At 38.0% G+C, this 25,383-nt stretch overlaps 2 protein-coding genes across 3 annotated transcripts in view; one reads left to right on the top strand and one right to left on the bottom strand.

The window, feature by feature from the left end:
- hsdl1 (hydroxysteroid dehydrogenase like 1) overlaps window positions 1-17,211 on the bottom strand; it is a 45,817-nt gene extending 28,606 nt beyond the window's left edge. Inside the window, exon 1 of the mRNA XM_028797790.2 lies at window positions 17,081-17,211. Coding sequence (XP_028653623.1) covers window positions 17,081-17,114 — 34 coding nt within the window. The 5' untranslated portion in view covers window positions 17,115-17,211. The remainder of the gene's footprint in view (window positions 1-17,080) is intronic.
- Window positions 17,212-17,265: 54 nt separating this feature from the next.
- LOC114648641 (gap junction alpha-1 protein) lies at window positions 17,266-22,905 on the top strand. Of its 2 annotated transcripts, XM_051925339.1 has the most exons (3): window positions 17,283-17,404; window positions 18,060-18,194; window positions 20,099-22,905. In XM_051925339.1, exon 3 carries the CDS (start codon window positions 20,115-20,117, stop codon window positions 21,258-21,260), a length of 1,146 nt encoding a protein of 381 aa, XP_051781299.1. In that variant the 5' UTR covers window positions 17,283-17,404; window positions 18,060-18,194; window positions 20,099-20,114; the 3' UTR covers window positions 21,261-22,905. The 2 variants fall into 2 exon arrangements, with proteins under 2 accessions (XP_028653620.1, XP_051781299.1); XM_028797787.2 differs by lacking the exon at window positions 18,060-18,194 and having other exon boundaries at window positions 17,266-17,404.
- The last annotated feature ends 2,478 nt before the right edge of the window (window positions 22,906-25,383 follow it).

Raw genomic sequence — 25,383 nt, 5'->3', positions numbered from 1 at the left:
TAATAAAATAAACTCTATTAACCTGAGGTGCAGTGGTAACTGTGCTATGTAGACAGACCACATTTAGAATCTGAACACAGAAAGATAGTAGAGGGCAGCAATACTAATTATCACAACATCACATTTCCCACTTGGTAAATGTTACTGTGCAGAATGAAGACCATTTGATAATATATGGCATCAAAAAGATTTTTCTTTTCTTTTTCTTCACTTTTTTGGTCTACATTTTCTCTTGGTTATAATATAAAGGTACACAGTACTGTAAATGGACTGAGAATGTGTTTAAACAATTTACTCCAGCAGATGTCACTATTGTTCTACAATTATAAATCTTACCATTTCAAGCTCCACTGGTTATCTGTCAGGGATGATTTCATTTTGGTTTCCTTTTATAATCACTATGCTAATTTTATTTTAGTTGTTCATTTGTATATTTGACACTGGCTTGTAATCATATTTGCTCTTTGGAACATTTTGTACTGATGCATGATGTTAATGACAACAGTGGAATTTAACATTGCTTCATTAATTGTTTAAATGATTACCTTGTGGAAGGCTAAATCTTTTTTTTTAAGTGCTGCCTTGCTGCAGTAGAATCTCAGCTGCATACCAATTACTTTTTTTAAAGGTTTTGCTAGTACGTTCTGCTATTAGAAGAGTTTAGGTTCCTATTAGGAATGAAGAACAGCATATGACAACAGAGAGTACTAATGTGTTTCATATTTGTCAGACTTTCAAGTGAGAACACTGTGATCCTGGACTTGATAGTCCTCAGATCATTTGACTTGACAGAGAAATATTTTTGACAAAAATTAAGAAACAGCATGACCAATACTTGACTTAAACTCCAAAAGCTATGAAAAAAGGATGAATAGTTAATCCTTCAAAAATATTACTACAGTAGCATAATGCATTATCTATTAATGATAATAATAGTAGATAGACAGAAAGTGCTTTATCTGTTCTAAAGGGAAATTTAGCTTTTTACAGACGTTCAAGAAATATAGAAAAATTATAACAAACAACAACAACCACCCTCAATCACACACACAAGGATTACAAAAAATTATTTCAAAAAAAGGTAATTACATTGGACCTGTGTGCATGAGTGGACTCTGTGGTGGATTAGCATCCTGTTAAGGGTTGATTGGTGCATTATGGCCAGTGTTGCTGGTGGGCCTGAGAATGCTATGTCATAATTATAAAAGCAGTGTAACAACAGTGCAGGCCCTTAAACCCAGTGCCAACAGTGGGTGAATAAAACAGACAGCAGGAGGCACAGTGTGTGGTCTTATACAGGAGGTTTGATAGTGTGCAGAGCTGCTCAGATGCAGTGACTGATCAACGTAAAGACAGAACAGGCAAGTATACTTCAGAAGGATTCTGTAGATTTGTTGTTTTGCTTGTGTCTGCTGTGGATAAAACAATAGCTGTGGGACGGATCACAGGCAGGCCTTCTGGTTTGCAAAACCCAAGTGTGTTGAGTCCATTATTCAGATGCTTGTCTCAGAAATAATAATACTAATAATACAAGGGGGAGTCAAGCTGAAGTTAGAAAATGGGATTTATCAGAACATGGAACGAACCTTAACAAAACCGATAATGCAATTTTTCAATGTAGTCTCCACCCTTCTCAATGTACTTGTGCCACCTGCCTGGAAGTGCCTGGATTCCAGCAGAATAAAAGGTTTTGTTTTGTCCTCCTGAAGGTTTGCTCAGAATCTAAAATAACACTGAGATTCTTTACTTCTGGCCTCATTTATAAAGCCACATGGCATAGTTTATTTATGTGGTCCTTATTATTTTGTTTGTTGCCAAATTAAGTTTAAGGAAATTATTATTAATCCATTTGATGATGCTGGTAAGACACTGGGTCAGAGGGTTTAGAGCCGCAGGGTCATCTGGTGCTATCGACAAATAAATCTGTTAATAAATCAAATAAGCCTAGGCAGAATTTCCCATAATCATTGTGCAGTGGACCACTTGATTGCCAAGGCTTTCCTCTCCACTGCCGCATACCTGGTTTCTCGGTCCAGTAATTTCCAACTCAGGAACACAATGGAATGTTCAACATCGTCAAACAGTAAAGTTAGGGGCTTTCAAGACATTTGCTGATGTAAGGGCCTATTTAAAGTCACTAAATGCAGCCTCTTCCATACCACATTTTTCAGGGCCCTCTTCTTTGTCAAATCAGTCATGGGAGCCGCTCTCTCTGAAAATTAGGGCACAAACCAGCGGTAGTATCCTGCTTAACAGAGAAAGGCTTGGACTTGCTGTTTGGTTCGTGGATGGGGCTATTTCAGTATGACATCTACTTTGGGGCACTGTGGCTTCACAGTACCCCAACCCACCACGTAGCCTAAATATTTGGCTTCGTTTAATCGAAAGAAGCATTTCTTGGGGTTAATCCGAAGCCCGGCCTTATCAAGTGTCAACAATACCGCTTGGGCCTGCTGCAGTTGTTCCCTCCCATGTACTGGAATAGCTGACCATGTCATCCAGGTAGGATGCACTATATGACTTATGAGGCCGGAGCACTTTATCCACCAGACACTGAAAAGTCACAGGAGCCCTATGTAACCCAAATGGAAGGACATAATACTGCCAGTGTCCGCTAGGGGTGTTAAATACCATTTTAGCCTTTGCAGAGTCCATTAAAGGAACCTGCCAGTACCCCTTAGTCATGTCAAGAGTGATCAAAGGTTGTCCACTCATGGCATTGGATAGGGATCAAACTGAGATTTTGGGAAACTTGATTAAGTCAATGGAAGTCATTGCAAAACCTTGGTCAGGCTTACTTACCAAGATGATGGGACTGGACCAGATACTATGACTGTCCTCTATTACTCCTAGTTTTAGCATGTGCTTGATCTCAAGTTTCAACTCTGCTCTTTTTGCCTCAGGAAGGCAATATGGGTGCTCTTGAACTATAACCCCGGATTCTGACACAGTATCGTGCACAACCAGAGAAGTCCTTCCAGGTGTTTCATTCACTACCTCCGGGAAGGACAGGATAACTGTTTCTAGCTCCCATCATTGTCATATAAATCCGCACTGAAGTTAAGGTTATTTTTGTGAGTGAAGAGTAAGCGCGGCTGACCGGAGGAGGGATCCGGATCCCTGTGCTTCCATGGCTTTAGCAGGTTTACATGATAGACCTTCTTGCTCTGTCAACAATTGATTGTTTCACCAAATAATTGACAAGTACTTTTCTCTCCTTAACTTCATAAGGGCCTTGCCAATGGGCTAGCAATTTAGAATGGGAGGTAGGAACAAGAGCCATGACTTGATCCCCTGGTTGGAATTCACGGAGAGTCATGCCTCAGTTGTAATATCGGGCCTGTACTGCTTGCGCCTCTTCCATGTGATTTTTGAGAATGGGACGAATCTTTCTGAATCTATCACGTAATTGGGCAAAATATTCTAATATATTTGTAGAGGGGAGAGGCTCTTCCTACCATCCTTCCTTTAGAATATCCAATATGCCTCTGGTATGGCGTCCATATAATAATTCAAAAAGGGAAAAGCGCGTAGAGGCTTGTGGGACTTCTCATTATGCAAAAAGAACCAGGGGGAGGAGTTGATCCCAGTTCTTCCCATCCTTGCTGACCACCTTGCTCGGGATTTGATTGAGAGTTTGATTAAATCTCTCTCTAGACCGTCAGTTTGAGGATGATACACCGTGGTCTTTAGATACTCTATTTTAAGTAATTTGGCTGTTTCCCTGAACATCTCCGAGGTGAAAGGCATCCCTTGGTCTGTTAGGACCTCCACCAATTCCCATGCGATAGCTTTAGAAGTGGCTGAGCACAACAGAACATCTTCAGGATACGGGTAGCATAATCCACTAGGATTAAAATATATTTATGTCCTCTAGCTGAGGGTTCCAGGGGTCCTCCTAAGTCGACCCCAATCCTTTCAAACAGGACATAAATCAGGGGAATGGGAACAAGAGGAGTGCGGTCCCTCCTTGGAATTTGTCTCAATTGACACTCTGAGCAGGACATGCAAAAGCAGCGAACCTCCTCAGTAATTCCTGGCCAATAAAATCGAAGCTTAATCTGCTTCAAATTCTTCTGCCCAAATGGCCTCCTTGGATATGGGCGTGCGCTAACTCACAAACCTGCCGCTGAAAGATTCATGGAATCAGCAACAACTTCCGTACCTCCCCCTCATCCTCTGCTACCCAATATAAAAGCTCGTTTTCTAAGACAAATTGAGGACCTTGTGGCATGGGCTGATGAGTGCGTTGGCCATTGACAAGTACAACTACATCTTTCACGAACTTAAGGGAATCGCCATTCCATTGTTCTCTTATAAAAGAAGCTGGTGTTTCTCTAAGCTGATAGTGGAATAGAAGGTCAAGAATGATCTCAAGGGGCGTGGTTTCCTCCCATGCCGATAGTTGATGACATTTCTGCCTACGCCAGCCCAAGAATTGCCATGTCACACTGAGGGGCCACATCTTCTCTCTCCGCCGATTCGTTACACAGCGTGGAGGCAGACTGAGAGGTAGCATCTCCGTCTATAGCTAGACCCAAACTTGACTTCAGAGTGGAAAGTGCTAAGCCGTTTTACTCTTTAAACCAGTTCCACCCCAGTATCACCGGGAATGGTGGATTCGGAAGGACCGCAATGTTCATCTTTTTTTAGCAATCCTTCACAACTGATGATAAAGGTGGCAGACCTGTACCAGGGGTTTCTCCATGGATGCAGGTTAGACAGGTCTTAATATTTAGCCATGTTGCAACCGGAGTCAAATAAGGCTTCATTTTTAAACCCATTTACAATTACCACTCCTGTATGTGGAATTGTCAGGGGATTTGTAAATGCACAAGACCCCTCCTTCCCCCTTCACCTGCATTCATCCTTGTCCCCAAGTAGGTTGTGCGTCCATGAATCCATGGACTTCAGTCCAGTTCATGACAGTGGGGCTGAAATTTTGAGACATGCTCCTTCTGGGTTTGACCAAAGGATAGTTCTGCCCTCCCTGCTGGTCTGGGGCACCCCCACTTTAACCAAGGGCTCTGCTTTGGTGAGGAGGAGGGCACTCTCCTCCAACAGAGCATAATAAGCCCCTTGTGTCTCAGCCCAATCCTGTTAACCCCTCCCGCACACTCCCCATGGTATCTGTTTTGCCTGGTTATGTGTATTGGGGACGGAGCCTGCACCTGGTCTTTCCAAATTACGAAATGAACTCCCCACCCGGAATATTAGCCATGGTACTTTACCACCTGGATCAGGTCCTGCTCCTGGTACTTCTGGGAGTCCATCCTGCCAACTAGACCATTTGTCAAAGATAAGACAATAGAGTCGCAAAAAGGTTTTGGGCAGCCACCTGTATAATTTTTCCTAGATGCGAAAGAGTTAAATTGGGAGTACATTGTGTACAGATAGAACAGAACTGACTTAAGGAGGCAAAGATGGCGGTTTTAAGGGAGAGGAGAGGAAGTGAGGTCATCAGGGCCAGAAACGCAAGTGACGTTATTGGACCCAGGTGGAATTTCCCATAATTGGTCTGCAGTGGAAAGAAAGAAAGTGTCAGTACACTCTGCCACCACCTGGTCTGTTGTGGAATTAACCTGATTCAGGCCCTTTAGCTGCCTCCCATGTGTATGTGTGTGACAACATGAGTCACCATGAAACAGAGGACTGTTATAGTTTTTACCTTAAAGTGGCTGGGGCTCTGGATTGTTTCGAAGCCCCAGTCCGAGTGCAGTCAGCATAAAGCCATACTCACTTCCCCTCAAAAGGACCTCCCTCTTTCACACCTACAAGCTGATAGAGGTAATTTTCTAATTCACCTTTTTAAAGCTCCCACCCACCACTCTTTGACGCCTAGCATAAACAGCTAATGCTTGATTCAACTTTCTTTACTAATAAATGTCTTAGTATAAAAGTTGTCATCACAGGACCCTTTTTGGGGTTTATAGCAAGTGCTGTGCTGTGATATATCTTTCTTTAAACTACTATCTAATTACCATTGTTACAAAAATTGTTATAGTGTATATACAATATTCATCCTTCTTTGCATCCCTCTAACCATTCTTCCTTTTTCATTTTAATTCACATGGTGCCAAACCATATCAGCATTAATGGCACGCCAGTAACTGAGCCTGTATGTAGGCCTACATTGCAGAGCAATATATAATATCCATTCATGATTAAGCATACACATTAATTTTCATTCTAAATGCAAAAATGTGATTTTAAAAGCCAAAATGGTCCATTGCTATATAATTTCTAATCCATTTTATTACTTTGATGTGCACTTTCACTTACAAGCTCAGTGCAAATAATTGCAAGTACTGTATAATGTGAAAAAAGAAATGCAGCATAAACACTAAAAATAATTTTGATAAATTAACCCAGAAACAACATGCAATATGTACAAAAATACATAAATCTAAATATATTCATGTTTTAAGTTCAAATTACTAATGTCCCTAGTTTTGGTATACTGTATTCTGAAACAAATAATTCTGAATTTAAATTATGATACTTTCATTTGGATAGCAGATGTCTGAAAATGGTCCTATTATTTGTGACAATGCAATCAGTGCCTGCACAATCACATAGAAGACAAGAACAATGGAAAAGACTTACTAATCGCAAATCAAAAACAATAATTACAAATAAAATGCAATATAAGAAAATATCATCATCTATTCTAACAAGACTATTCTACACTAAAATACTAAATATTTAGCCTTGATTTCAGTGCCAAGATCGATGTAACTTTTCTAATACTAGTAAGAATGTCATTTAAGAGTTTTCATGCTCTATAACTAAAGGCAATATCTCCAACACTAGCCTTAGGAGTACGCAAGGAGTACTGGAGCCCATCTCATCCAGTATAATGGAGAAGGTAGGAACAAATCCTTGACAGGATGCTAGTCCACCATAGGGTAAACTCACACACTAGGCCCAGTTTAACCACACCAATTCATCTAACCTGCATGTCTTCAGAGAGTGGGAGGAAACCCACACAGACACTGGCAGAACATGCAAACTCCATGCAGAGGACTCAAGACATGAACCCTGGTCTCCTTACTGTGAGGCAGCAGCACTACCCCTGTGCCACCGTGCTACTCTATCTTTAGGTATTTTTGGAACTTTAGGGAGACATTTGTTTTGCAATAGCAACACACTCTCAGTGTCATTGGCACTAATAATTTCTGTAAGGTAAAGGAGAGGGCAAATTAGTTATGCTTTTCTATGTGAGAAAGAGGATTTTAAAATTGTCTCTCAGCTTAATTAGAAGTTTTGCATTACTATAATAAGTGAACAATTTGAACATCCTGACCAAAGTACTATGATATTTTCCTGACAGCTCCAGAGTCCTGATTTTAAATCTTTAAAAGCCTGGACACTGTCTATGTCAGGTTTGCATATTCTCCATATTTTTGAGATTTTGGAGGAAAGTCAAAGCACCAGATGAGAGAAAAAAAGACAAAAACACATTTGACATGAGCAGAATGTTAAAATTCCACACAGACAGTGACCAGACTGAGCCAAGGACACAAACTATGAGGTAACATTAGTAGCCTGTACCTTTTTTGGTACAAATTATTCCCCATTTTTATAATCTGTTAAATTTTAAACCCACTTTGTAAGTTAGGGTCACAATTGGCTAGAACCTAGCTACACCGGCACAAAGCTGGAAGAAACAGAGTCTATCAAACACCAGTGACTCACACCAGGCCAATTTAAAGTCTCCAAATGGAGTGTTGGGGGAACATTAAGGGAATCTGTATCACTAACATGATATAAAATATTTTTCCCCTTTTAATTTATACAGTGGTGCCCTTTCCCTGCTCACATGTTAATAGGCAACAAGCAGAAGGAAAGGCTATAAGATCTAAGGTCTAATATTAATTTGGCTATTGAAAAATAAATGTTCACTCAGGTGCTCCTCTCATAACATCTTACATAATTAAACAAAATCTGTATTTTATGACTATTTGAAAAATTATTTTAACATTTTATGAAAGCAACTAATGCAACCAGACTTACATTTTTTAAAACTTCTTGATTTCTTTTTGTGAATTGAGATTTGAACTGAACCATTGACCAAACAAACCAAATTTAAAAAAACTATCTAACCATTAGTTTTATATCATTATAAGTGATTGTGTCATTCTATCCATCCAAGTTAATAACCCATTTATATCGATCAGGGTCAGAGTGAGAAGGAGACTATTATCTTGGCAGTACCGGGTGCAAGACCTTCATAATTCATTCTGCAATATCTTTGCAAAGCCACTTGTGAAAGTTTCGTCATACAGACATATAATACTTGATTTATGGACAGTATGTTTCTTCAAAAAAATAAATAAAAGGTGTTTTTTATTTACTTTGTCATTCATTTTGTTTGTAAACCAAAATACACTGGGAACATGGTATGGTAATTCTCTTTGTTCCACTAGATGTCAGTAGTGCTTTCATCATTAAAAGTTGTCAGCCTCCCTTCTGGATGTGTAAAAAATGGATTTTACTCAATGATTTTTGAAGTTACATTTATCACTAAGTCCCAGAAACATATTTAGTTGATAATGAAATATTAAGAATTTGTTTGTACAAGTACAAAATCTTTGTTCTCTCAGAAAATGGATGACAATTCCTCCTCAATAGGTTCTATGGAAACACAAAGTAAAAAAGTCACTGTTAATATTTCTTGCTGTAACAATTTTTTTTTAATGAAATTGTGTTTTTTGTTTATACTACTGCAATGGGGATAATACAAATTGCAAATTCAAACTCTCCTTTCTTTATTGTTGTTGTAACAGTACCATAATTAGTATAGCTTTCTATACTAATCTGTTCACTCTTTTATTTCATGTTATAGAACTCTGTTCCATAGAACATCTACTGTCAAAGTACATGGAACTCCACAACAGTACTAAGTAACTAAAGGCAGATCATCTAATAATCTCAGGCAGATCCCACAGTGTGTCCTGGCAAGGGGAATTGTCAACGGCACACCAGATATGAACTGGTGTAACCCAAGGATTGGTGCTGGGTCCTCTATTCTTCTCTCTGTATACCACCTCGTTGGGCTCCACCATCCAATCCCATAGCTTCTCTTACCAGTGCTATGCCAATGATACACAGCTATACCTGTCGTTCTCTCTGGAGGACAATACAGTGTCATTTAAAGTCTCTGCATGTCTTACTGGTAATTCAACCTGGACAAAGGACCACCATCTACAGTTCAACTTGGCAAAAACCGAGCTTCTTGTGATCTTGGCCAGCCAGTCTGCTCATCTCCCTATCTCTGTACAGCTTGGCTCATTGTTACTAATGCCAGGCAAGTCAGTACACAACCTTGGGGTGGTTAAAGATTGATGAGCAGGTATCTTTTTTTGACCACATATTTACTGTTTCTCGTTCATGCAGGTTCACGCTGTACAACATGTACAAGATCAGACCTTATCTGACAGCATGCAGCACAACTACTGGTCCAAGTTTTGGTCTTGTCACGTCTGGACTATTGCAAGTTGCTTCTGGCAGGAGTAGCTGCATGTGCTATCAAGCCGCTGCAGATTATGCAGAATGCAGCGGCCCATCTTGTATTTAATCAGTTTAGATGGACACACGTCACTCCTATCTTCAGGTTACTACATTGGCTCCCTGTAGAAGCACACATTACAATTCAAACCCCTGATGCTTGCCTACAGTGTAGTCAATAGGTCAGCACTTGAGTATATGGAGAAACTGGTGAAGTGTTATACTCCTTCTCGTGTTCTCAGGTCTGTCCGGGAACAGCGTCTGGTGATGCCACCTCTATGCAGCATCAAGTCTCAATCCAGACTCTTTTTCTTTGTAGTTCCTAGTTGATGGAACGGGCTGTCCACCTCCATCTGTACTGCTGACTCTCACAATGCATTTAAGAAGCGATGGAAGACCCATCTGTTCTGTGAATATCTGTCTAATTGATGAAGGAAATAAAAAACTTTGCTCTGCGATACTTTATATTCTTAATTTGTTTAAGTTTATATCACTTTACTGATTGTATTCTATGATTGTAAATGTATGAATTATTACATCTTTTCACTTGTGGCAATCAAATTTTGTTACCCGTCCTATTACATGTGCTGAACAAACAGGCTCTTGCCTAATGTTACTCGATTTTTTACCTCTTTTGAAAGTCACTTTGGATAAAAAGCATCTGCTAAGCAAATAAATATAAATGTAAATGTAATTTATGTGATACTCTGTGATTTACTGCATCTTATTCCAAGATCTGCAAACTGGATTTGAAGCCAGGGTTTCTACAGTAGCCCCACCTGTCTTGGGGATGAAAGGAAGCAGCTTATTATAATTAATTTTTTTTGTGTGCATAGTGCTCTTAATTTAAGACAGGCTCAAAGTGCTTATGCAATCACGGAATTTTTGCTCAGACGTACAGTTTATAAGGTGAACATACAGTATGATATATATCAAAGTTTCTATAACATACATTTACCATCCAAAATAAAATATTAATGACTCAATATCATGTATCATAAAGCTTAAGTTAGTTGGCAACATTCAATAGTGACTTTGCTGTTACTATCAGGCAAAGCTAAAGAGTGAAGTATTGACTCATAGGTTAGAATTCATCTAACCAGGATTTCAAAATCAGCCAACCATCTTTGCATAGGAAGGCAAAAAATTATATGAATTCAAGTGAAATTAAGCACTAGTTTTGATCTAGTTACCAAAGCAATGTGATCAGTAGGTCCATGTGGGACAGCAAAGCAAGGCATGTGATGCATCTAGGCTGATTAATAGGAGAATCAGCTCACTTTCTGAGTTATTGCTGTATTAAGTCAGCCCTCCTCCTCAGGCAATAACAACAGGCATCAGCAACAACAGAGTGAACCTTATCAGATCCAGACACCAATCTCATATCTTGTTATATCTCTCTTTCTCTCTCTCTCTCTCTCTCTCTCTCTCTTTCTCTGATGTTCACAACAAGCCACTTATTTGATGATATTCAGGGTTAGCCTGGGTAAAGAGTAGAAATTTTGAGTTAGACCAAAGCACACACAAGTCTGTTTGCTTTCTCTATACTCATAAGCAAGTCTACGTGATTATAACCATTGCCTCAGACATTATGGAGCAGAACATACATTTTAGTTATTAAAAATGAAACCTAAAATAATTTAAGAAATACAAATGTACAACACTAAGGGTACAAGATATTAGGCATTGCTATCTTAAACTGGTACAAATACAAAACAGCAAAGCAAAAGTAGTATGGAGGAGGAGGTCTTGGTAAGGGACAGGCAACACACTCAGTTGGTACAGGAGGAGGGTCAACTTATAAATGGATTGCCATGGTGTTCTGGCCCTTTAAGGCCAGTATTATATTGGAACTTGCAGGGACCGTAGAAGCTAATTTTAGGAGGTCTAGACAGAAAACTTCAAGTAGCTATCAGAATTGATTGTCAAAACCAAAAGCAAAAAACTAAAATTCATTCTTGAAAAAAAGGCTTCTCACTGGCTTATAAATTTGCTCCTAACTAACATTAATATTTGTTTATTTTCTAAAGAAAGGATCCAATGCTTGGAAGTTAGGTGTTGTGTACTTCCATGTTAAATGGGTGGGATGTTATGATGCAAAACATGTGACTAGCAACAGGGATAGCAACCATAAACAACATGGCTACAGCCAAGCAAAAACAATCACAAAATGGTGAAGCCTAAAACCAATTGCCATTGAAACTGATGGCAAATTGACGTCATTGTCAAAACAATATAAAACAAAAATAAAGAAATTTAAAAAATGAGACTCTTAGAAAGGGTGGCACGGTGGCGCAGTGGGTAGCGCTGCTGCCTCGCAGTTGGGACACCTGCGGACCTGGGTTCGATTCCCGGGTCCTCCCTGCGTGGAGTTTGCATGTTCTCCCCGTGTCTGTGTGGGTTTCCTCCGGGCGCTCCGGTTTCCTCCCACATTCCAAAGACATGCAGGTTAGGTGGATTGGCGATTCTAAATTGGCCCTAGTGTGTGCTTGGTGTGTGGGTGTGTTTGTGTGTGTCCTGCAGTGGGTTGGCACCCTGCCCGGGATTGGTTCCTGCCTTGTGCCCTGTGTTGGCTGGGATTGGCTCCAGCAGACCCCCGTGACCCTGTGTTCGGATTCAGCGGGTTGGACAATGGATGGATGGATGGACTCTTAGAAAGCCCATAGATTCACTATAAATAGACAGTGTGTTTTAGTGAACTTCAGGTTGGTAAGTACAACGGGCAACCCACGTAGTAGGAAGGGATCAAGAACCTGTTACAAAGGGCCATGAGAAGCAGTAAGGCTCATTTTTCCCCTTCTATTTGATGCTTTGAGCTTTCCTTTATTCTCCTTTCTTTGAATTTATTTTTTATTTAGTAAATTATTTTTGTTTACTGCATTTACTGACTTCTTGGAGTCACTCTGAGTTTGGGGATAAATTGACAGTGTTTCCTCTATACGCTACATAACCATGCAATATTTAATAATAATAATAATAATACATTTTATTTATATAGCGCCTTTCCCATGCTCAAGGCACTTACAGAATATAAGATAGAATGGCAGGGTATACTGTATATAGCATTGTACAAACCAGATAAATAAATAAAGAAGATTATAATTAATATATTATTATTATTATTTACCTACATAAGCACACATATCTGTTTAAATTAAGGGTAAATGAGTCCGTAAACATGGCTAAAATGCACAGCTTATATATTCTGGGAGAGTGGGGGTTTAACTCACAGGCAGTTTGATAAACTGGCACTGTAGGAATGGAAAGCAAAACTTTGTCTAACCATGCTCCCGGAGAAAATAAACTGCTAGGGATCCATAACCAGAGTTTGGCTTTCTCAACCTTGATAGTTGCTCTGTTTACTGGTAATGTATATGACTTGATTTTAAGCGGAGTTAGCACACCCATAAAGGTTTCCTCTCATTCTGAGTCTCCAGTACATCCCCTGTAGCAGAGTCTAGAATCCTTGGACAAAATTCAGACCCTGAATTTCTGCTAAAGTACAATGCCAATCATGAATTAAAGTAAAGAGATTACATAAAATGAGCTAAACTCACAATCATTTTCTAAAGAATACCAATGAGACCAAAAAAATAAAGAAAAAAATTGTTTACTATAAAGAAAAGGTAACAGTACAGATGGGGACATGACTTTGGAAGAAAAACATACAAAGATTAACAAAATAAATAAAATTATAAACCTTTTACATATTCACTATCTAATCCATCCACTCATCTTCCTTCTTGCACCTCTCTTCCTCCTGCCAGTTGTACTCCTATATGTTTTCTACCTGCATTATGGCCAGGAGGATGCTTTAATCGTGAGAGACAGATATTGGATGAATAGCCTCCCTGCAGCCACCTAACATCATGGTGGAGTTCAGGCATACAATCTGTCAACTCCCAGTACCCTGGACTTATATGGGTGCCCCAGCTGTCATTTTTTCTGGGGCTTCTATAAATGGGCTTGTACTTTTTCTTCACCCAGGAACTATTGTGGATGGGGACTGGATGACAAATTTGTTGACAGGTTGACAACAAGCCCTGGTGCCATCTTACAAAGTCTAGTTTGGTGTTTAGAGAATTGTTGCTGAAGACTATGCACTGCATTGAAGCATTAATATTCCCCATGAAGTCATAATCTCTTTGAAGCAATAAGGTGGGGGGTCCCATGTGAACCCCTGATTATTTTGTACTTTGCACCACATCACTCTTCTGTGCACGTTACATACTTTAGATAAAGGTTAAAGCTCCTAATCTGTGGAGGGAACCCAAAAAACAAAAATGTGGTCAGGGATCACAAGAGCACCTGGACCAACGTTATTCAGGAACTCATTGTTTCCTGAAAATAAAGTTCCCATGGTGAGAAAGCAACAAATATTCCAGTTGCCTCATATAACTGAATAAACCAATCAACATCTATAGCAAAGACATTCAAGATAGAAACCATGAAGCATTACTTCACAAGAAAGGTTTTAAATCACTGAATCATCGAGCTGTTCTAAAAGTGATGACTTTTACAATATGTCTGGGTGTAATAGTGGGATAAATTAGCTATCCATCTTAATAAAAGGATAGGTGACTGTGTATCTGTGTGTGCCCAGCTGCAATGTCTCTATTATTACAATAGATAGTGCATCACAACCATTTGTAGTAATAATGTGCATTGCTTTTCTCATTTCAACAGATGGCACATCACAAATATTAACACTGCTTTTATGAATCCCATACCAAATACTATATAACAGATATATGCATTGCATTTCCCATTACAACAGATAGTGCATCACAAACATTTTTAGCATTGCATTTTCTTACTAAAAATATTTATGATATGCCATCTGTTGAAATGACAAATGCAATGCATTTTATTATTACATGCATTACAGAATACATTCCAGTAGATAGTGCACTGCAAACATTAGCACTGATGTCTATGTTGTTTACTTAGATTTCAACTAATCTTAGATGGGTAGCACAGCTAGTTGGATAATAAAATTCTATTAATTAAATGAATGATCTCCTCTTGTACATAGAATTTCTTATATTCCAGGTGGTATGGGGCTGCATGGTGACACAATGATTAGTTCTTATTTGGACTGGGTTCAAAACCTAGCCTGGTTTATATGAGTTTTTCCTAAAACATTCCAAAGGCAGACAAGTTAGGTAAACTGGCAACACTAAAGTGGCGCAGTTTGGATGTGTATATATGTGTAAACCCTGCAGTGCAGTGGCACTTAGCCAAGGAGTTTTATCTTGTGTTGCATTAGATAGATAGATAGATAGATAGATAGATAGATAGATAGATAGATAGATAGATAGATAGATAGATAGATAGATAGATAGATAGATAGATAGATAGATAGATAGATAGATAGATAGATAGATAGATAGATACTTCATTAATCCCAAGGGGAAATTCACATACTGCATTAGTCTGCATCCTTAAGATTTCTATTAAGTAGGTTCAGAAAATGAATAAATGAGTATAATTTAATGCTGGGATATGTAATCTTAAAAATGGAAATCAAAATCATAAAAAAAGACATCAATAAAGATGTGAACACTGAATATTTGTCAAAAAATCAACTTCATAACTGGCTGAAAGAAATACACTGAAACTTAATTAATTAATAAATATAACTCACACCACACACTTGCCAACCCAATTAATTAAATTCAGAGTTGCCAGAACATATCCTGGTAACACTGGTGCCAAGACAGAAACTAAATCAGTTTGGAACTACCAATCAATGTAACCTACACATCTTTGAGATGTGGAACAAAACACTCTAATGGCAGAGAAAACCCATAAATATTCTAGCAGTTGTTCAAAACCCACACAGCCAGCCACCAGCCACAAGATTTGAAACCAGGATGCTGAATCTGTTAGAGAAAAATTCTAACCAATTTTCCACCCCAATGAACAGAAATATGACACATAATTTCCTTCCAAAATTTTAAATATCTTTTACAGTATTGTGTAGCTAGTGTAACTAAATCCTAACTGAACAGCAATGAAAGCAAGGCAGGATTCACCCTTGGATGAAATGCCAGTCTACAACATGGCACCCTCGCCCATAGAAACACCCAGCTGAACCCAATTTAGTATTGTCAACTGTCTATTAGAAAATTAGCGTCTCCATTAGTAGATCATGCTAGAAGAGATCAGCTTATCAGACAGGTTAACCCTGTCAGTAGTATTCAAGTACTGTGAGGTCGAAATCATTCAGCCGTTAACCATTTAACCATTATTCCACATAAAAGTTTTTTCCCCTTACTCTAGAGTTAGATGGTGACATTAGATTTATATTTATTATTTATTCTAAATTCATACACAAAAATCATATTGCACACATTCTGGACAAATTACATAGCAGTATCCTCTCATTATCTGCCCTCCTGCTAGGGTATAAGAAGCTAATGCTGTGTCTATGTAGACCTTACAAATTTGTCTAGTATTAGCATAGGCTTGGTACTCTGGCTTCCTTCCATATTCCAAATAAGTTTGGGTTTGGGTATCAATATGGGTCTGGGTATGTGTGCCCCTCCATAGACTGACATCCAGTTCAATGCTACTTCCTGCCTTGCACTCAATGCTGCTGAATTAGACTCCTGTCGTCTTGCAGATTATCAAGTCAAGCAAACAGATTCTTCAAATGAACACAAGAGGTCAGCAGAAACAAAGACATAGAAAGGTTATTTCGTTTCTTTCACTCACACGCTGAGGTTATGCAAGTGGGAAATTTATATTCACTCTCACTTTGATGATTCATAACTACACCCCAGACTCAATTTTACAAAAGATGTGATTTAATAATAGGAGGACATATAGAGGTATGCAAATAAAAGTTTGACACGTAGGTAAATGCTTCTGATTTTACCACCTCTGAAACAACAATTCAAAAATCTTACATTCATGCACCTCCCATCCCCAGCAGGAACATAAAAAGAAATAACAACATCTATATAAATATAAAACTATTAGGTTTATTACATTTATATCCAATGCACTTACATTTATATGTGTTTTTAAACTATTCAGTTTATTTTTAAAGATACCAAAAGTACATAGTAACCTAAACAAATTGAATACTACCTCCCTGTGTTATATTGTTATATAGTGCCTTTTCTATTTGTCTAACTATCGATCTATCTATCTTCCAACAAGCATCTATCAGAACAAACAGTATAATATCCTGCACTGAACTACAACGGTGTTAACTATCTTTTTTTTTTCAAAGCACCTTGCTCCATTCTGACTTGCGAGGAGATGTAGCTCAATCCTGGTAGGGACGCCACTTATGATGCCATAAATTAATTGACGTATTATCATCTTCCATCAGTTAATGGATATTTGGTGACAGTAAATCACTTAACAATAAATAGATTATACTTAAATTCTCAATGTGTTAAAACAGTTCATTTCACTTTTTTATTAATTTTGCAAAATAAATGACATTTTGTCTCTGCGTTTTCAGAAAATCTTTGCTAAAATTTGAAGACATGAATATTGAAATTGTATTCAGGCCTACTTTAGGGCATCATTTTTTGGAAATTAGCACTGTTACCTGACAGACGGGCCCCGACTCTGAATATTTCCATATTTAAAGACTTTTGAGCTCTGAGTTCATCGATCGGTAATTGTAAAAATTACGTATGGTCTCCTTTTGAGAGTGTCTGTCTGCGGCTGAACCCTCTTGAAATGTCGAAGGCGTTCGTGACGTCACGGATCAGGTGACTTAAACTTTTTTAAAACCCCGTAGAACAGATGAAGTTTGTCATCCTAAGCAGCTGCTGTTCTAGTCCGAAACGTGGATTTTTTTTCCCGAAACTTTAAGTGATATAACTTTTTTTAACTTCTGTCTGGCACCCAAGAGACTTGAGCTCGTAAGGTAGGCTTTCATTACTAGAAGTTGTTTAAGTAAAAATTATATTATGTCTGATTTTTTTGCAAACAATAAACATCCGAAAGAGAGATTAATAAGACTATGCAATGTTTTCTGTACATTTATTTTGGACAAAAGTTTCTAAAAAAGTTTTATGTTAACAATTATTCAGACAAAAGTAGATTTTTCCTGTTAGTATGTATCGATCATATGAGTATAAAGCTTGTGCGTATAGCTTATTTGTTAACGTGTGTATTTTGAATTCACGTACGCCATCTAAAGTATTCATTTTAGCCCCTTGTGTATATATGAACAACAAATGTGGTATAAAGCACACCATGAAAGAAATGTGTTAAGTACTTTTTTGACAGTTTCAGTTTGCGCATAACTGTAAAATATTAATGTGTACATTTCCAACTTATTTCTCAGTCTCCCCATAACGAAAACAGATCCTTGGATTTCATCTAACGGTGGATAATTATTCACTTTAGCCAACGAGCGAAACATATGAATGAATCAGTTTCTCCAAAATGCTTACACTTTAAACAGATCAGAAGACGGCGCATAGTTTACGCCGATCTCGATCAGTTCAGTTTTTCAGCTCCCCAAGTCCTCCTAGCCGAGACTTTAGTACTGACCTGTCTAAATGTGTTGCTTTTAGGAACTGACATCTGGGGCACATAATTCTATAAAGCGTGTAACTCTCGTGTCTACTTTGAAGTACTTTCCAAGAGACCAGATATGTAAAGAAACAGAAGGAAAATAAACGGAAAAAATCAACCGCTGCCAGTGGGAGGTACAGTGCAAAACGATTAAAAAAACTATCAAAAACATTGACTTGCTATTTAGTTTAATTCGCCTGGGAAATGTACACAACCAGTGTCTGCGTTTATTAATTAAATTCATTACAGATACACCTTCTAAAGATGTTTTTATTTTATTTACCAATCTTTCAAAGTAGTATTGGATCTGAGCGCTCCACTTGAAGAATCGGTAAAGTTGCATTCCTTCGACAAGAAAAGACCGAAGTTAAAGCCTTCAGGAATTCTCTGTGCCTCACGCAGTGAACATAAACCTGTCTTAAACATGTGTATTGGACACCGTTAGGGAGGTCTCATTTAACGTGTTAAAGTAGTTTTAAAAAGCTCCTTCTTGTGAAAAAAACAGCCTATACAAATGTAAAAATAAATCCGTCTTTCTTCTTTCTGTGATAATTTAGGATTATATCAAGATCTATCTATCTATCTATCTATCTATCTATCTATCTATCTATCTATCTATCTATCTATCTATCTATCTATCTATCTATCTATCTATCCACTTAAACGTTTTTATTCCAGCGCAGGGAATTATTTGTGTTTACATTAGTGGTAAATTATTGTTTCTCTCTGTTAAATATATAGAGAAGTACCCTCTTCTCCAGTTCTAACTGGATTAAGTGGGTTTGACAATTTTATGTTATGTTGTATAGAGACAAGCAACATTTACAGTTTAACTGGAAATATTTGCCCCATTTTAAATTTGCATTTTAAATTTGCTTATATATAAGTATTATCTAATGAAATGTACATCTATTTTCAATACTGATATATTCAGCTCAGGTTAATGAAGACAATGGCCTGCCAACACTGGAAGCATGATAGAAATAAGTTTGTAGAAAGGTGCTAGTGTTGTGGCAGTACACATTCAGTCCTTCGTGGCCAGTTTATACTCTCCAGTTTACCTAAAACACACGTCTTAGGAATGTTTTAAGAAAAACTGGTGTAACTGGGGAAAAAGCCACTTTGACACAAGGAAACATTGAAATTCCACACACACATAGTTACATCTCTGGGTTTTAAAATTAGGGACTGAAGCAGCAACGATAACTACTGTGTCTCCCCCACCATGCTTCCAATCCAATGAAATTATATGACTATATATATTATATATATGTATAAATACCCACACATACCTATATACATACACATACACACATGCAAACACATATATATATATATATATATATATATATATATATATATATATATATATATATATATATACAGTATATATATATATATATATATATATATACAGTATATATATATTGTGTATACATATCTATCAGTATGAAATAATCATACTGTACTACTTTTTTTAGTTATTTCCTTCTTTAGATCACTTGTCTATAACTGTACTTTCAGGCCTCTACTATCATGCCTGCCTCAGAACAATTCCAATGAACTTTAAGTGTTGACATAATTTTTTTTTTCAAATAAATATGATTTTCATTATTTTAATCCTCCTTTGTATTGGATCATATGTGCAGCTCCTTTTCCAACGGTTGTCAGTAGTACAGAGTGGCATTCAACTGGGCTCTGGGGTACTGTTGCCTTACCAGGTTGCTCAGGACACTACTTGTAATGTAAAAATGAGATGAGCAGGTAGTGTAGCTTAATTGGTAAAGTACTGAACTGTAAATCCTAAAGATGCTGCTTCAGCCCATTCTGTTGAGTCAATTCATCACCCAGAGTGACTGACGTAGCCATGTAAAAGCATATCTCATCAATTGTAATATGCTTGTAGGTCTGTAGTTACACAGTAGCCTGAGGACATTAAAGAAATATGATTTAAACACTTGCTCTTCTGTACTGGTATTAAAAAGGTACCATCCAGTTTAAAGTTTTGCTTTAACACATTATCGTTTGTCTCTTGCAGCTAGGACTCAGTCAACATGGGTGACTGGAGTGCTTTAGGAAGACTTCTTGACAAAGTCCAGGCTTATTCCACTGCCGGAGGAAAGGTCTGGCTCTCTGTTCTCTTCATTTTTCGAATCCTAGTCTTGGGGACAGCAGTCGAGTCAGCCTGGGGAGATGAACAGTCAGCTTTTAAATGTAACACCCAGCAACCAGGTTGTGAGAATGTATGCTATGACAAGTCTTTTCCTATCTCCCATGTCCGTTTCTGGGTGCTACAAATTATATTTGTGTCAACTCCCACGCTACTTTATCTAGCGCATGTTTTCTACCTAATGCGCAAAGAAGAGAAATTGAACAAAAAAGAAGAAGAACTGAAAATTGTCCAGAATGACGGTGGCGATGTAGATTTGCCACTCAAGCAAATTGAAATCAAGAAATTTAAGTATGGGCTGGAAGAGCATGGAAAAGTAAAAATGAAAGGAGCCTTGATGCGTACCTACATTGTGAGCATACTTTTCAAATCTGTCTTTGAAGTCGGCTTTCTGTTGATTCAATGGTACATTTATGGTTTTAAGCTGGAGGCCATTTACAGATGTGAAAGGGATCCTTGCCCTCATAAAGTGGACTGTTTCTTGTCCCGCCCTACTGAGAAAACCATCTTCATCATCTTTATGTTAGTAGTGTCTTTGGTGTCACTTCTACTAAATGTGATTGAGCTATTCTATGTCCTCTTCAAAGGCATCAAGGATCGGGTGAAAGGAAAAAGAGATCCCTACACAAACAATATGGTCATGAGTCCAGTAGCTAAAGACTGCACATCTCCAAAATATGCCTATTACAATGGCTGCTCCTCCCCAACAGCACCCATGTCTCCTATGTCTCCGCCAGGCTACAAACTTGCCACTGGAGACAGGACCAACTCTTGTCGCAATTACAATAAGCAAGCCAATGAGCAAAACTGGGCAAACTACAGCACTGAGCAGAACCGTCTGGGCCAAACAGGCAGCACCATCTCAAACTCCCATGCGCAAGCATTTGACTACCCGGATGATGTGCCAGACAATAAGAAGCTACCATCCGGACATGAGCTACAGCCTCTAGCTGTTGTGGATCAAAGGCCCTCAAGCAGAGCCAGTAGTCGAGTCAGCAGTAGAGCTCGACCTGATGATCTTGATGTGTAGCCCTTGTAACACTGTTTTGAAGGGTGGTACTTTCCATTTTATGGTCTCCTTCGGGAGCTCTAAAACTCAGAAACTTGTTCAGATACTTACACTGTTGGGGGTACTATCCATCTATGGAAAGTTGAGAAACTGATACTAAACAAATAGTAGGGAATAAATACTATGACTTTGGGAGACCTGAAGGGTCTTCAAAAGAGGATATGCTGGATAAGTCCCATTCACACTAACTTAGTTGAGTCGTTTTTTACAATTTTCTGTTTTAGTTTTTTGGCCCATACAATTACATTCCTTATTTTTTTTTTTTTTTTTTAATTTGTAATGCTGCACTTTGACACTGTGTTTGAAAAGTGTATTCATTGAATTAGGTATGAAAAGTTTAAAGCAAAACTTGCATTTGGAATAGAGTGATGTATGTCTGTAACATTGCAGAGTAGTCAAGTTTCCAACTAAATGCTGTAGAACAGGGTTTTGTCATTAAGGATAAGAAGAACCTTATGTATCTGTGCATTGATTACTATTTATTTGTGAGTTAACTATGCAGGATGTCCACCACTAAATAATGAGTGACTACTATCCTAGGTTGTTACTATAAATATATATATTTTTAATTTATATCATGTCATTCGACCTTCTCATCATATTTATTGCTCAGTGTTTCCCTGCTTCTAAAATACAGTAGGTTTCACACACAGAAGAGACTATAAGGGTGAATGCGCGCGTTTTGTTGTCTTTTTTTTTTGTTTTTTTAAGAACAGTTGTCCATTCCTGGTAAACTTTGAAATTCTGTGCCATGTGTTTGTTGTTACCTGCTTGTGGACATGATCTTATATGCACAGATTAAATCTAAATGTGCGGGTAATACAGCAACCTATTTTTCTTTCCTTTTGCATATGCATTCCCCTGAAATTTTCTTTTAAAGTGTATAATTTTTATATATAATTGGGATATTTGGGGTTTTGATAGACAGAAGAATTGTTTATATTTTTGGTGTGAATGATTGATTTTGTTGTTGTTGTTGTTGTATGTAATCATTGCTGCTTGAGAGATAGGTTTTTAGTACTGTAAATCAAGCTAGCTATGTCACTAATGTGAGTTTCTAGGAGAATGCTTAGAGCTGGACTAATATTTAGTCAGAATTATTAAAGGTTTATACCAGTGTAGCTCATCACTCAACAGACACTTTTAGGTCAACTTCTTGGGCTTGTTACTTATTCAATTTAACACATTATAGTATTTTATACTTGGTACTCAAAGTTAGACAGAGAATCCTTTTTTATTTTGATTGTTTTTATGTTCTTTTTGCTACAATGGTGTTTGCACTGAGACTGAGGTTAAGAATGCATTTTAATGCTGAAGGTTGTTGACTGTTGCAATCGTGTGCATGTTACTAATTTATTTTACAATACACCAGTCTTAGAATTCACTATGGTCAGATATTACAATACATTTCAGTATTTTGTGGGGGAAAAAAGCACATAACCGGTTTTAAATGAACAAGTGTTTTGTTTTATTTTTTTTTTTGGTTAAAATACAGATATTCCATGTTAACCCACTGTTGTAGAGTGCTTTGTTTGCATGTAAGCAACATGTCATTAATCATGTCTGTCAAAAATATTTTAATCAATAAAATTTTTGTTTTCATAAACTATTTGCAGATATTTCTTAACTTGGCTCATGATGTGTGCAACTGAGAATAAGTGTATGTTCACAAAGTTTTACTTGGACTGAACTCATCTCAATAAAGCTTTTTTTTTTTTTTTTTTAATATAGCCCTTTAGAGTCAGTCAGTCATCTTCCAACCCACTATATCCTAACACAGGGTCACGGGGGTCTGCTGGAGCCAATCCCAGCCAGCACAGGGTGCAAGGCAGGAGCAAATCCCTGGGCAGAGCGCCAGCCCACCACAGGGCACACACACACACCAAGCACACACTAGGCGACAATTTAGGATCGCCAATGCACCTAACCTGCATGTCTTTGGACTGTGGGAGGAAACCCACGCAGACACGGGGAGAACATGCAAACTCCATGCAGGGAAGACCTGGGAAGCAAACCCGGGTCTCCTAACTGCGAGGCAGCAGCGCTACCACTGTGCCACCATGCCGCCCTGCCCTTTAGAGTCTACTTCTATAAATATCTGGAAGGTATCCAGTTCAAGTCCCACTACTGCCAAAAGGGAACTTCCTCCATTGGGCCTTGAGCAAGGCCCTTAACCTGAAAATTGTTACAGGGGCACTCTATGCAATTTCTGACCCTATGCTCTGACCTCCAAAGGTCAATGTCCCCTTGGAGCTTAATAAAGTATATCAAATCAAAATAAGAAAAAAAAACTTATTTTATTTTATATGACATCTTTTATAAAGAAGACATTATAATGGTACTTAAATATAATACATGATTGTATACTCAGATATAAATTGTTCCTCACTATCAGAGGTGCACAGGTAACATGCCATCTTGCGGTTCACAAGTGAACTTCTTGACTGTTAAACAAATAAAAAGCTTTTTTTTAGTAGTTATCACCACCTCAAGTAAACATGTGCCGTACAACTACATAACATCCTCAAAACTGATTATTCTGGCCTCTTGGAACAGACCAGGCCTGAACAGGGCAATACTCTGTCACATAGAACTGCTTCTTACATTTATTTATTATAATCCAAGCATAGGAAGGGTTAGTGACTCACTCAGGGTCAAACAACAGCCAGACTGGCAGCCTTGTGCTTTAGAGTCCAGTGCGTTACAAGGCCCCACTACTTATACTTCAGTGGCATGTCGTTAACATGAAACTGGATGCTCACTGTATTGTAATCAAAATCAAATGTGGCATATAGTGTGTCACCCCTCACCTAGGATGCAGTCTTGGCTATTACATCTTTAAAATGTTGTACAAGTGATGTAACCAGCTGATGTAAAGAAACACTTTATATAGCCTGAGTGCCTTGTTATTTACTGGAGGCAGTAGTAGTAATAGTGTCACGAATATTGTGAAATTCTTACTTGCATGTCTGACCAATAAGCAACACATCACCACTCTTCAGTGCCAGGATATATGCCAATGTACTCTTTACTCCTGTTGCCATTCTATGTCTTCAGTGATTCTCCTAGTTCTAAACTACAAAAAGTGCTTCCATCTTGAATGCACTTTCTCCTAATTTTCATTTGTATTCCTGCATACTCGATTCAGTGTTTAATTGGAAGTATTCTGGTAGATCAGCTTTATCAATGCCCATATTAACAGCATCAATTTTTCTGCGTAATATTTATTTCAGGTGTGGGGCTACTCTTGCTAACCCATAACAACTGCAAGCTGAACACAGTTAAATTACGGTAGTGAAATAGATGTACTTCATTCATCTCAAAAACAGAAAAAAAGTTAATGTAAATGCTGGAGTTGCCTTTAAGCTTTATTATTTTAATATAAGACTGTGTTCCTGATGCTTTTATTGTTTAGGTTACTCAGCATTTTAGTTTATTGTACAAATATAACCGCCTTAAAACAACACTCTCAAACCTACTTAATCCAATTCATTTCATCAGATTTGGATGAGATGGCCATAGTTTATCCTTTCCCACATACAGAAACTCACATAAGGCCAATACAGAATGACCGTGTATAACTGACCTGAGAACATGTAATGCATTTGAATGCCTCATATATTGATGTCAATCTTAAAGAATCTGATAAGGAAACCGAAAGTATTGAAATCCTGGTGCAATTCAGAAGGTTCAGGATTTCTAATTGTAATATAAATTATGTAGCACTGTGGTGTTGGATAGGTAGGTACTGTTTTATTAAACTGCCACTTTAATAGTAACAAGATAATTTTCTGAAAAAAATATTTCAAAAAAAATATTTTAACAGGTGGCACGGTTGTGTAGTGGATAATACTGGCACCCCATTGCCCCGGAAGACTTGGTTCAAAACTCAACTAAGTGACTGGCTAAGTAGAGTTTGCAAATTTATTCCATTTCTGTAAACGTTTTATTCTGAGTTGGTACTGTTGCCTTCCTCACACAAGCCAAAGACAAGTAGTAGAGTAAGTGGCATCTCTAAACTCACTGTACCCTGTGATGAACTGGTGTCTTGTCCTTGTCCCAGAGGCTATCTGAGATACCAACA

The sequence above is a fragment of the Erpetoichthys calabaricus genome, chromosome 3, assembly GCF_900747795.2.
Source record: "Erpetoichthys calabaricus chromosome 3, fErpCal1.3, whole genome shotgun sequence".
Taxonomy (NCBI): domain Eukaryota; kingdom Metazoa; phylum Chordata; class Cladistia; order Polypteriformes; family Polypteridae; genus Erpetoichthys; species Erpetoichthys calabaricus.
The sequence above is the reverse complement of the archived record's forward strand: the minus strand, read 5'-3'. Positions and strand labels throughout refer to the sequence as shown.